General features: G+C 50.3%; 1 protein-coding gene and 1 long non-coding RNA gene across 3 annotated transcripts in view; one reads left to right on the top strand and one right to left on the bottom strand.

The window, feature by feature from the left end:
• The window catches only part of LOC147353372 (uncharacterized), a 118727-nt gene that overhangs the window by 79863 nt on the left and 25083 nt on the right, over positions 1 to 13781 (top strand). The window lies entirely within an intron of this gene.
• The window catches only part of CDH5 (cadherin 5), a 38034-nt gene that overhangs the window by 19585 nt on the left and 4668 nt on the right, over positions 1 to 13781 (bottom strand). The window contains exons 1-2 of one of the 2 annotated variants that reach the window (XM_086350961.1): positions 7227 to 7343; positions 5775 to 6001 (exon numbers count right to left, since the gene is read on the bottom strand). In XM_086350961.1, coding sequence (XP_086207087.1) covers positions 5775 to 5978 — 204 coding nt within the window. In that variant the 5' untranslated portion in view covers positions 5979 to 6001; positions 7227 to 7343. Of the gene's footprint in view, positions 1 to 5774; positions 6002 to 7226; positions 7344 to 13781 lie in introns of those variants that run through there. The other variant, XM_086350960.1, reaches the window with a different exon arrangement.

Below are 13781 nucleotides of genomic sequence, written 5' to 3'. Positions count from 1 at the left end.
GTGGGGCTGTAGCTAGATGTGGTGAAGCATCTTAGAGCACGGTGTTCAGGGGGCAGGCGGTTCATGGGGAGGCCCCTAAACCCAGCAGCCAGGACATGTAATGAATGGATGGACTGGAGGCAGGAAGTGGTGTGCCTACTCTGGAGCCTGTGGCCTGGGCAGGGGGCAGTGGGGATCAAGGAGGAGGGACAGTGTGGGCCCTGTGAGTTACTCAAGGTTCGGATAGGATGGTCGTTCCAAACCTGGCTGCGTGGGTGCATTAGGACCCAGGTGTAACCAGGGGGGCGTGAGCCTGCTTGGATGCGTCATTGGAATTCTAAGATTGTGCCAATGGAAAAAATTTTGGCTGCCATATTAGTAAACAAGAGATGTTACAGCCATCAAGCCATCATATTACAGCTCCCCCCGCCCCGCCTCCCAGCAGATGGTGCACCCAAGGAGACTCAGGATGAGAAAGCACAGGATACTGACCCCAGAGAGCTGAGCTGTGCATCAAAGGAATGATTTCAGTGAACCCTGACCTTGGCATCTTCTCATACACAGAAAAAGGGCTAAGTTCTTTGAGATGTCTGTTTTTCTTTAATTAAGAGTAATCTTTTGAAGTTCCGACTACCTGATCTTTGTTGCAAAAGCTCCTGTAGATCCTGGCTCCCCACCTTGCCTCTTTGCAGACGTCCCTTAGAGGGACTTGAGAGTCCTGTCTCCCAGGCTTGAAGTCCTCAGAATGTCTACCAAAAAAACAGGACTCTCAACTTTTAGATTGTGCCTTTTTTTTTTTTTTTCAGTTGACAGTTGTATCTGACTCATACTTCAACAACTTTGGTAAAAATTTTTCAATATTATCAAATCAGTAGCGTTAAAAAAGATATCCTGTGGAGGTAAGTTTCTGTTTTACTTCCCTCAAACTTTTCTTAGGTAGACTTTATATATTAGAACAGTTCTAGATTTATAGAAAAACTGAGATGATAGTACAGAGGGTTCCCATACATCCTGCTTCCAGTTTCCCTGTTGTTAACATCTTACATTAGTATGGTACATTTGTTGTAATTAATGGACCAATATTTATATATTATTATTAAATAAAGCCTGTAGTTTGTGCAGATTTCCTTAGCTTTTACCTAATGTGCTTTTTCTGTTCTACGATCCCACCTAGGATACCACGTTACATCTATTAATGGTTGTTATGTTTCTTTAAATTCCTCTAGGTTGGGATAGTTTCTCAGACTGTCCTTTTTTTTTTTTTCAATTGAAGCATAGTTAATTTACAATGTCGTGTTAGTTTCTAGTGTACAGCCAAGTGATTCAGTTATACATACATACATATTCTTTTTCAGATTATTTCAGATTATTTTCAAACCATTGTAGGTTTTTTACAAGAGGTTGAGTATGGTTCCCTGTTGCTATACAGTAAGGCTTTGTTGTTCGCCTGTTTTATATATCTTGGTGTGTAGATATTAATTCCAAACTCCTAAGTAATCTCCCCCACACCTACCCCACTTTCCTCTTTGGTAACAAAAGCTTATTTTCTCTATGATACTCTTCTTGGTTTTGATGACCTTGAGAGTTCTGAGGACTGCTGCTTGGGTGTTTTGTCAGATGCCTCCCTATTGGAGTCTGTTTTGCTCATGATTAAACAGACTGAGGTTATAGGTTTTGGGGGGTCCTCCCCTTTTTAATATTATCCCTATATTTGGATGTAACATCTCAATGCCGAAAGCTATGCTGACCCATATTTGTGGATTCAGAAGGCCGTTCAGGTCTCATTCCCATTGTCCAGCAAACAGCTCTGTAAACAAAGGCTCCATGGCTCTGATCTTGATAAACAGGGACTTCCTTCCCTCAGATGACGTCTTTGGAGTGAGGAGGTGAGCCATGGAGCCCTGTCCTTGCCTTTTCCAGGCAGCCTTGCTGCTTCTCAGAGTGGGGATTGCACGGGGCTCCCTCCCTGCCCTGTGCCCCATGCCGTGTGCCAAGTGCGTGCTGATGGCAGGTGACTAGCAGGCCTGACGCTCTTCCTGCTGGGCCAAGAATCTCGGGTGAGCTGTTTAGAGTCTGTCAGGGCTGCTCGTAGCCCCGCTTTCTGCTGACTGTCCCTGACTCAGCTCAACATTATTTCTTGGGGGCAGCCATCCTCTTTGGAAGCTGATTCATGGCCCAGTCATCCCACTGCGGAGGAGTAGGTGGTCTGATGACATTTTCCTCTAGTGTGGGGAGTCAGGAGCCCTATGCTTTCCTGGAGCTCTTCTGGTTTCCCTGTGTGACCCTGGGGCAAGCTTCTTCCCCTCTGAAAGCAGACTGAAAGATCTAAATTTCCCAGCCATTCTTGTGGCCAGAGGAGGCCTGGGCCCAGGGAGCTGGCCTTGGTCAGGGCTGCGAGTGGAGATGCCCCAGCTGGCCCCCACTGCCACCTTCGGGGGCATTTCTGGTACCAGGGCCAACTGAACCCTCCCCCATTTAAGGATCCTTTCTGGCCCATTTCTCTATAATCTCAGGGAGCCCCCATCTGCCATGTGTGGGGCTCTTTATCTAATACATGCTGCCCTTATAGACCAGGGTGGGCAAACTGTTCCTGTGAAGGGCCAGATAGTAAAAATTTTTGACTTTGTGGGTCATATGGTCTTTGGACAGTTACTCAAATCTGCCATTGTAGCATGAAGGCAACCACACCTTCCCTTTCAAAACCGCGTGGTGGGGCAGTTCTCTCAGCCCCTATTTATGCACGTATTTGTTTAATCGGAATAGAGCTGAGTTACAATGCTGTGTGAGTTTCCAGTGTACAGCAGAGTGATACGTACATACATATATACACACACACACACTTTTTCAAATTCTTTTCCATTATAGGTTATTATACACTACTGAATATAGTTCCTTGTGCTATACAGTAGGACTTTTTTGTTTGTCTGTTTTATATATGATAGCTTGTATCTGCTCACCCCAGACTCCTAATTTATTCCTCCCCTCTTTCCCCTTTGGTAGTCATAAGTTTGTTTTCTATATAAGTCTGTTTCTGTTTTGTAATTAAGTTCATTTATATCATGTTTTTAGACTTAACATATAAGTGATGTCATATGATGTTTGTCTTACTCTGTCTGACTTCACAGAGCATGCTAACCTCTAGGTTCATCCATGTTGCTGCAAACGGCAGTGCTTCATTCTTTGTATGGCGTATACACACCCCCCCATATACATGCATATCTCCACATCTTCTTTATCCATCTGCTGATGGACAGTTAGGTTGCTTCCAGGTCTTGGCTATTGTAAACACTGCTGCTGTGAACTTTGGGTTGGATGTATCTTTTTGAAATAGAGTTGTCATATTTTCTGGATATATGCCCAGAAGTGGGACTGTTGGCTCATATAGTAACTCTGTTTTGAGCTTTACAGGGAACCTCCATGCTGTTCTCCATACTGGTTGCACCATTTTACGCTCCCTTTCACCACAGGGAAAGGGAGGTTCCCTTTCAGCACACTATCTCCAGCATTTATTGTTTGTAGACTTTTTGCTGATGACCTCTCTGACTGCTCTGAGGTGGTACCTCATTGTAGTTTTGATTTGTATTTCTCTAATAATTAGCAATGTTGAGTATCTTTTCATGTGCCTGTCGGCCATCTGTATGTCTTCTTTGGAGAAGTGTCTATTTAGGTCATCTGCCTGTTTTTTGATTAGCTTTTTTTTTTTTTTTTTTATTGTGCTATATGAGCTGTTTATGTATTTGGGAAATTAAGCCCCTGTCTGTCACATCTTTTGCAGATATCTTCTCCCAGTCTGTATGTTGTCTTTTTGTTTATTTATGGTTTCCTTTGCTGCGCAAAAGCTTGTAAGTTTGATTAGGTCCCTTTTGTTTCTTTTGCCTTGGGACACTGACCTAAGAAAACATTGCTGTGATTTATGTCAGAGAATGTTTTGCCTATGTTCTCTTCTCAGAGTTTTATGGTGTCATGTCTTATATTTAAGTCTGTAATAAATCATTTTGAGTGTGGTGTGAGGGAGTGTCCTGACTTTACTGGTTGACACGTGGCCAACCCTGTTTTAGATCACAAGCTCCGTGATAGTGAGGACCATGTCTGTCTTTGCCCCCCGTTATCTTCTAGAGCCCAGTCTGTGCTTGGGACCACCCCTCCTCTCTCCAGGGCACTGATCTTTCTTTAGCTGACCCTGCTTAGCTTCCAGGAAATTGACATGGTGAGATTTTAAAGCACTTGAATGGAATTTTTCTCCTCAGTGAAAACTGTTGGAATGCCTAACCCATCTGCCTGTTGTCATGTGTGAAATTCTACCACTAGAGCCTCTCCTTTCAATAGAGGTTTTTTAGTTTTTGAACCTTTTTTAGAGGTTCAGTAGTGGTTTTGACATCAGCAGTCCTTTGACACAGAAAGATCGTTCATTAGTCACTCAGTGTAGCTCCAAATCCTAGGAAGGTGACTGAGGATGGACGTGTTTGCAAAGGGGTGAAGTGAGGGTTAGAGTCATAGACACTGCCCTGGAGGGCAGGCTTGGGTCAGGCACCTTGTTATGGCTGTCTTAGAATCTGGTTGAGTGGGTGGTCTGAGAGAAAGGGGTTTTTGAGGAAGTCCAAAGGCCTTGACTAGAAATGGCAAACTGTGGCCTGGATGATGAGCTTTGTCACCAGCACAATTTTGTAGACATCTGCTCAGGTCCTGAAGACCTCTCAGATGGGCAGATTTAAAGCAGCCTTCACTTCATGGGAAATAGATGGGGAAACAGTGGAAACAGTGTCAGACTTTATCTTTTTGGGCTCCAAAATCACTGCAGATGGTGACTGCAGCCATGAAATTAAAAGACGCTTACTCCTTGGAAGGAAAGTTATGACCAACCTAGATAGCATATTCAAAAGCAGAGACTACTTTGCCAACAAAGGTCCGTGTAGTCAAGGCTATGGTTTTTCCAGTGGTCATGTATGGATGTGAGAGTTGGACTGTGAAGAAAGCTGAACGCCAAAGAATTGATGCTTTTGAACTATGGTGTTGGAGAAGACTCTTGAGAGTCCTTTGGACTGCAAGGATATCCAACCAGTCCATTCTAAAGGAGATCAGTCCTGGGTATTCTTTGGAAGGAATGATGCTAAAGCTGAAACTCCAGTACTTTGGCCACCTCATGCGAAGAGTTGACTCATTGGAAAAGACTCTGATGCTGGGAGGGGTTGGGGGCAGGAGGAGAAGGAGATGACAGAGGATGAGATGGCTGGATGGCATCACCGCCTCGATGAGTTTGAGTAAACTCCAGGAGTTGGTGATGGACAGGGAGGCCTGGCGTGCTGCAATTCATAGGGTCGCGAAGAGTCGGACATGACTGAGTGACTGAACTGAACTGAACTTACTGGTCCCACCCTAAGTCCTGAACCCTCAGACTATACTGGCCTCCTTAACTGTGCATGGGGTGGTCCTTCTGCCAGTGATATTCAGGCCACGGACCAAAGTCTGGGAGAGAAACGAACCCTTGTGCACAGCATTACTTCCACCACCACCGTCATCACCACTGCCACCATCACCTCCACGATCGGCATCATCGCCCCCGCCACCTCCCCTTCCCGACCACCACCACCACCACCACCACCACTTTCTCCTTGTCTCCTTTCTCCTAGTCACCGCCACCGCCACCTCCACCATCTCTCCCACTATGACCATCACCCTCGCAGCCAGCATCTCTAACCCTACAGCCACCCCCCCGCCATCAGAGTCTTTCCCATCACCACCAACACTGTGGGCCGCCTGCCGCCGAGGCCTCTCTTGCTCCAGGGTCTGAGGCTTACCTTGCCCACGTAATGGGGCAGCGAGTCATTTCTCTCTTCGTCGATGTGCATCTGATTCCAGATCCAGTCTCTCTTCTGGCGCCGGTGAGCGGGCAGCGAGCCGGGGGTGTTGGGTCGGCCAGGGTTGACGGCTGCTGCAGCTGCTGCCAGCAGGCCCAGGTAGTAGGTGGCCCCCGTGGCCAGCAGCATCACGAGTGCCTGCATCTTCCCAGGAGGGAGGCTCGGGTCTGAGGGAGGAGGGGATACACTGTCAGGTCATGTGGGGTGCGAGCATCTCCCAGGGAGCACTGACCTATTTAACCCTTCGTCCTCCACTCTCTGCTCAGCCCAGCAGAACCAGGGCCTGTTCCTGCCCCCACAGAGCTCCCAGTCCAAGAGGGGAGGAAGGACATGGAAACAACTCCTTCTTAAGGGTCGCATGTGCTGGCGGGGAAGCAAGTGTGGGTGACGGGGAGCCCAAAGGAGAGCTGTAGGAGAGATTTGCTGGAGGAGAGGGTGATGCTGCCATGAGCGAGAGCTCCCGCACTTGTGCAGGGGACGCCCAGCTTATCCTCGCTTTACATGTGGGAAACCCAAGGCACAGACATGTGACCTTCATGCTGGAGTAAATGGTGGGACTGGGACTAGAGCACAGTTGTCTGACCTCAGCTGACATTTATCAATAAATGTCGTAAAAAAATAAAAATGTCACCAGAATGATAAATATCAACTTTATATATTGTATCTCACTTAATCCTCCCAATAACCCTGGAGGTGGGTGTGTGTAGTCCTCACTTTATAGATGAGCTGAGGAAAAGAGAGGTTTAGTAACATTTCCCAGCTCACCCAAACTCTAAGCTGCAGAGTCAAACTCAAACTGAATTGGCCTGGCCCCAAAGTTCCTGCTTTTTCTTTCTGCCCTCTCTTGTCCTAGCACCTGCTGTGGGGTGGGATTTAAAGGCTTGTCTGAGCAAATATGCCCCCTGGCCGGCCCAAGAACCCCTGTAGTAGCGCTGCTTTGATGCTGTCTTCAGAAGGCTCTTAAGAAAACGGGATGTCTTAACCCAGAGGGTCAGGCCCTCACCAGACCCCGAGCTCACAGTTGGTGATCAGCTTAGGAGCTGTCACGAGAGCAGGGGTGGGGTGGGGTGGGAGTGTTGAGAGGCTGGGCTCACAGGACCAGCTTCATAGTGTGTGGGGTCCAGTACATAGTGGAAACATGGGGTCCTTTTTACAAAAGTTATTAAAAATTTAAGGACGGAGACAGAAGAACATGAAACCCAGCACGAGGCAACCCTTGGGGTGTGGGGTTACTCTGGATGGGGAACCTGGGGTCACGCAGAGAGAGGGCCTGGCTTCACCCTGAGTTCTAGAAGGAAGGGGGATTTTCTCACTGACCCACGGTGGGTGTCACTGTGCCCTCTCAGCCCTGACCCCTCAGCCTATACCCATGCTGGGACCCATGTCACTGACCTGTGGCTCCTGGGAGGGTTCAGAGGAAGAGGGGTGCTGCGTGGGAGAACCAGGGCTCCCATCTGGAGAGGAGGGCCCCACTGGGTGCTGGGTGGGAGGCTGCCACCCTGGCCGTCCCCTGCTCTGGCTGGAGGGAGGGGCTGGATTCTGCACAGCACAGGAAGTTTCTAAACTCTAGTAACATTTTCTCTGAGACGGTGGCGCCAGGCTGTCCTCAGTGAGGGCCAAGGGTGTCTGTAGACTGGCTCCTGGGCCTGCTGATCTTAGCACCCAGCATCCCTGTGGCCCCTGCTGCCGTCCGGGGAGGAAGAGGGCTTGCAGGGCTGAGGTGGGACAGTGCCTGGAGAGCAAGTGCTGTGTGCCTGGGAAGGCTTTTGTGTCCGTTTCCTCAGTCCTAAATGGGGCAGTTGGACCGAAAGAGACCCGATGCCCTTCGAGGTGGGCTGTGAAAAGGGCAGCTGTTCCAGGCAGGAGGAAGGCAGTGAACAAAGGCACGGGGAGCTGAGAGTCCTGCCGGGAAGCCGTCCTAACTCAGAGGCAGCGCAGCTGTGACCCCTGGCCAGCCTCACGGGGTTCAGGCCCGGTAGGTCATTTCCTTCTTTGCCTGGAAATGACCTGCATGTCTTGCTGCTTTCTGTATCCCTCAAGTGAGAAGTGACTCAAGAATGAAAAAGTAGGAAAGGGTGGGGGGAAGGGATAGTTAGGGAGTTTGGGATTGACGTATACACATTGCTATGTTTAAAATGGATTACCGGAGCCTATTATACAGAGTGAAGTAAGCCAGAAGGAAAAACATAAATACAGTATACTAACGCACATATATGGAATTTAGAAAGATGGTAACAATAACCCGGTGTACGAGACAGCAAAAGAGACACTGATGTATAGAACAGTCTTATGGACTCTGTGGGAGAGGGAGAGGGTGGGAAGATTTGGGAGAATGGCAATGAAACATGTAAAATATCATGTAGGAAACGAGTTGCCAGTCCAGGTTCGATGCATGATGCTGGATGCTTGGGGCTGGTGCACTGGGACGGCCCAGAGGGATGGTATGGGGAGGGAGGAGGGAGGAGGGTTCGGGATGGGGAACACATGTATACCTGTGGCGGATTCATTTTGATATTTGGCAAAACTAATACAATTATGTAAAGTTTAAAAATAAAATAAAATTGGAAGAATTAAAAAAAAAATAAAATAAAATGGATTACCGGGCTTTCCCGTGGCTCAGTGGTAAAGAATCAGCCTGCCAAGGCAGGGGACACTGGTTCAGTCCCTGATCTGGGAGGATCCCACATGCCGCGGAGCAGCTAAGCCCATGTGCCATAACTATTGAGCCTGCGCCCTAGAGCCCAGGAACCAGAGCCGCTGAAGCCCTGCGCTCTAGAGCCCAGGAACCAGAACCACTGAAGCCCTGCGCTCTAGAGCCTGTGTTCAGCAACAAGAGAAGCCACTGCAGTGAGAATCCTGTGCACTGCAACTGGAGAAAAGCCTGGGCAGCAACAAAGACCCAGCACAGCCTAAATAAATAAATAAAATAAAAAATAAATAGATGGATTACCAACAAGGACCTACTGTATAGCACAGGGAACTCTGTTCAATGCTATGTGGCAGCTTGGATGGGAGGGGAGTTTGGGGGAAAATGAATACATGTATACATATGGCTGAGTCGCTCTGCTGTCCACTTGAAACGATCACAACATTGTTAACCAGCCATACTCCAATAAAAATGAAAAGTTTTTTTAAAAAATAAAAAAGTGAAACAAACAGAAGTGAAACTGAGAAAGGGGAAGAGAGAATTCTCAGGCCCCTGGGCAGGACTAAGTCCTGAGGCCAAGCCCTGAGCGAGTGTGAATGGAGCCTCTGCTGTGTGCTTGGTGAGCGGTGAGCAGAGCAGACAGGACATGTCCTTGGGGAGTGCACATTGTCGTGGGAACCCCAGGAAAGTAAGGACATGAGGAAAAGCATCAGCTGCTTATCAGAGGCCCTCAGGGAATTACGCTGGGGGGCATAGCGGGCGAGGGGGCAGCTGGCTGAGACTCCCAAAGCCAGGGAAGGCCTCTCAAAAGAGATGACTGCTGGGCCAACGTCGGAGTGTCAGCCCTTGGAATACCAGGGGAAGGGAGAGAATCCCTGGCAGAAGGACCAGCAGGTGCAAAGGCCCCGAGGTAGAAGAAAATGGTTCATTTGTCTGAAGAAACAAAAGAGAAGGCCCTTGGGTCAGAGAGAAATGAGTAATCTGTGGGGCTCCAGAGAGGTGACGGGTCAGGGTGGCAGGGTGCACGGTGGCGCCTCAGGGATGTCCATGCCCCGCTCCCCAGCTGCCTTCCATGGCAGAGGACTTGTAGCAGATAGGGTCAAGTTAAGGATCTTGAGATAGGGAGGTTATCCTGGATTATATGGATAGACCCAGTACAATCACAGTGTCCTTAAGAAGTTGAAGGCAGGAAGATCAGAACGAGAAAAAAGCAGATGTGATGATGGAAACAGAGCTTGAAGAGATACGGGGCCCCAGGCCAAGGAGTGTGGAATCGAGGCCGGCTCCCCAGTCTTTGGCCTGAGCAGTTGCAGGTCAGGGCTTTTGCTGAGATTTGGAAGATGGGTGGGTGATGGCGCCACAAGGGCTGTGTGGGCTGTGTCAGGTTGGAGTTGCTATGAGAAATCTCTGTGGCTGTGGCCGGGAGCTGCCAGAGACCTGATCTGGAGTGGGAGAGAAATCGGGGCTGGAGCAGCTGCAGACAGTCGTATCGTGTGGCTGGTGCTCAGACTGGGAGGCTGGAACGTGAAGGAGACCAGGGAGCAGAAGTGGCCCAGGACAGCCCCACAGGTCTTTCCTCTTTTCTCTGTCTGGTGAGCTCCTCATCTGGAATTTTGAGCCCAAACAGACTCCTCTGGGGAGCCATCTCTGGTCTCCACCCTGCACCTCCTGCATCTGTGGGCATCTTCCAGTACATCATCGCCTGGGGTTGGTCCCAGGGCTGGGGACCAGTTCCCACTGCTGGGCTCAAATCACAGCTTCCTTCCCTTCCTGGAGAAGAGCTTTCCACCTGCCCTGTGCCCATCCTCACTGCTCCCCAAGGGCCAGTCACACATGACGCATGGCTCTCCCCTCTGTGGGGTGACGTGGAGCAGGGTGATGGTTGTGACTGCAGGCTCTATGCTTCAGAGAACGTCAGTTGCGCCGCTTTGTCATTGTGTGACCGTACACATGACACTTCACCTCTCTGAGCCTCAGTCTCATTATCTGTACAATGGGAACACTAGTGTCTGCCTCTCAGAGTTGTTTTCAGGCCTGAATTAAAAAAAAAAAAAAAATCGTAACATGGCCAAAAGAGTAGGTAAGAAACTAAGTGTATATGAATCCTTGCTGATGCTCTGTTCTGCTCCACTGAGTAGTCAGCTTACCACTTTTGCTCCTTAGAACTCAGCCACTTGGCTGGGGGCTTTGTTCCCACCCTGCTGGATCCACTCCCCTTGACCCTCCCCTGACCTCTGCTCTGTGTCAAGGGGACTGACCCTGGGCCTTCTTGCTTGAGCTTCAGATATTTGGCCAGTAGGGTCTGCAGCGGGCGTCTTGAGGATAGGAGGAGAGAAGTCAGGAACTTCTTCCCCACTGCTCTCTGCTCTGGTTCCTATTTCCTCCTGTGGCTGCATCTCTCCATCCTGCGGGCCTCTTTACTCTCATCAGTCCCTCACTGAGTTCTGGAAACACCCTCCCCTCTTCTTAGTCCCCTTGGTCCTGGGATAGCCTGCTTCCTGTCTCTACAGGCCTCAACATCCCATTTGTTCCTATGATTAAGCTCACAGCTCTATGTTTCCTTTATAAAGTCTCTTCTTTGGAATGCCAGGGGTAGCTGATGTTTCCAGCTGGGACTCCACCTGATACAGTGAAGCAGATGCGGCTTTCTCTCTGTGGCAGCCTCTTGGATAGGGCAGTGGTCCTGGGGTTGCCAGTAGGCGACAGCCAAACAAACAAATAACCACACTGGCCTGCAGTACAGCAGAGGCTGCTAGTCACAGGCTACGGCCGCATGGCTCACGGGAGACATCATCCTCTCGGTGGCTTTGGCTGGCCCCCAGCCCTGAAATGTCCTCTGAATGTGCAGAAAAGCCCCTTGGATCCTATTATGTGTCTAGAAGAGGAATCACTCTCTGCTGTGAGCCCTGGAGAGAAATCCCTTGGCACCCAGGACTGGTGCTTGCTCCTGTAGTGTCACCTCATGTCGCTGGAGTGTCCCTTGCTGGGCTCTGCATGCTCAGCTCTCTGAGCAGTGAGTGAGGGGCCAGGACTCTGGAGGTGGGGCCTTCGGGAGAGGAGGACCACATGCCCCATCTCACTCCTCTGCTGGACCCTGGCGTGCTTGCCCAGATCTGCCCTTTTTGCCGGGGGCATCATTCCTGAACATCCCCTCAGTGGCATACTGAAACTTCATCTCACTTAAACCTTGCAAATTGTGAGATAGTTGTCAGTAATCCTGTTTTGCAGATAAGCTCAGAGAGGTAGAGGGAGTCCTCCTGGGTCACACAGCAGCAAGCGGTGGAGCCAAGATATGAAGTAGGCTTTCACCCCAAGTAGTGTTTTTCCCTCATGACACTCTGTCTCTGTCCTGTAATCATCATCATCATCATAATAGTAGTAATAATAATAGTAATAAGAAGAAGCTGTTCTCCATGCTGGCTTTCATAGATTCTATCTCGTGTAGTCTTCACACTATCCCCAGCATGCAGGAGTTATCACCCCCACTTCACAGAGGAAGAAAGTGAGGCTCAGATAACAACTTGTAAGTCGTACATCTGGAACCCTCATGCAGATCTGTCTTTTTTTCTAAGGCCTGGGCTTCACACCCAATCTCAGAGGGCCCTGAGGGACTTTTCCTTTTGAAAAACCCCATGTGTTTCTGTCTTTTGTCTTTTCGGTTAGAAATTTACCTAAATGGGTTTCTGAGGGGGAGGGTTTGTCAAGAAATTTTTCCTCCTCGTCCTCCAGTTGGAGAGGAAGTCAGCCGGCAGGATTTGTTGGACCCACAGCTGGAAACAGAATTGCCCTGGCCTGTACCTCTGGAGGTGCGGTCAGCGCACAGCTGGGGTCAGGCTTATTTTAGCCCTTTCCTTTCCTGTAAGCAGAAGTCATGTCTCTTGGTGGTTCTCACAAGTTTTTGGAGAGATCAGGCTGCTGCTGGCTGGGTTTGGGTACCATAGATATGCAGAGGGACTGAGGAGTTTGGAAGTGATGTCTGTGCTGAGAAATGCCCACCAAGCAGCCCGGGAGCTTGCCTGGTGACAGCCTTGGGGATGGGGGATTTGCTTGGCTACTCAGAAGTGCCTGCTGGGCACCCAGGAGCCAGGGGCCGGCCTCTGTCCCTGTTAATCCAGGATCTGTGATGATGCTCCATCCCTGGAGCTGTGACAGAGGCTTTAGGGGCAGCTTCCAATGGACTGATGGGCAAAGGCAGGCCCTCTGTGCCCTCGGTCAGTCTGGGAAGGCCCAGGGGGCCCCCTCGTAGCAGGTATATGGAGCCCAGGAGAAGGGGTAGGGGAACCCGGGAGCATGTGGGGGCCAGCTGGGCTCAGGCATGCTCGGATGGGAGGTCACGGCCTTGGAGAATCCCCAGGTCTGGGTGTGTCCACAGTGTGTGGGGCCACTGAGCTCAGAACCTGGATGCCTAGGCGAGGACAGAGGTGTGGCTCTGAGGGCTGAGCCGTGTTGGTGGAGGTTGGGCTCGGGGGTGGTGGGGTGGCGGGGTGCCTCTGCCCCTCTCCAGTTCCCTGTGTGGGCCTCGAGGGTGCTTGGTGAGTACTCAAGAGTACTCCAAGAGTACTCACCAAGTACTCCAAGAGTAGCCCCAGCCTGGAGAACAGTGACGGCCCTCAGGCTTAGTCACAGTCCCCTTTGTCCTTGATGTTCTCTCGCCTCTGCCTGGATTTGGGTCACATGTCACCACCTCTCTGAAGCCCTCTGTAGAGCCCAGGGGTTATATAGTCATTGAGCAAACGTTTATCAAGCATCTGCTACATGCCAGGCACTGACCTACACGTGGACAGCAAACACAGCCTGCACCCTCGTGTAGACACACTGACCATTTGATGAGAAACACGGTTTCAGGTTGTGGTGTGTGGTGTGATGGAGGAGGAGAGGAAGCTGCGAGAGGGCGGGGGTGGGGGCCCCTGATTCCTCGGAGGGTCTCAGCCCAGGAGTGACCCCGCCTCTCTCTGACCCGCTGTGGGACAGCAGGCACAACTCCTTTTGGTCTCTTTCTCTTTGTGACAGGCCTCCATCTGTCACTAGGGTTTGGCTTTGGAGGGGCTGTGAGGTCTGCTCAGCTCTGTGCTCTTTACAAGGTGGGGATATAGGAAGAGATGGGGCAGGCGTAGGCTGTGCTTTATGTAGCTGAACTGACCCTAGGAAGCCTGGACCAGCTGGGAGCTGCTCGGCAGACAGCCTGGCAAAGGCCCAGGCTAGTTCTGCCCTGACCTGTTCAAGCCTTAGGTTTCAGGGGTTGGGTCTGGGTTTAGGGGGTTATTGAGCAGACCGCAGGGCCCTTGGGTGTGGGCTAGAGA

The sequence above is a fragment of the Bos grunniens genome, chromosome 18, assembly GCF_055505025.1.
Source record: "Bos grunniens cultivar Pamir isolate PY7600 chromosome 18, Bosgru_T2T1.0, whole genome shotgun sequence".
Lineage (NCBI taxonomy): Eukaryota > Metazoa > Chordata > Mammalia > Artiodactyla > Bovidae > Bos > Bos grunniens.
The sequence above is the reverse complement of the archived record's forward strand: the minus strand, read 5'-3'. Positions and strand labels throughout refer to the sequence as shown.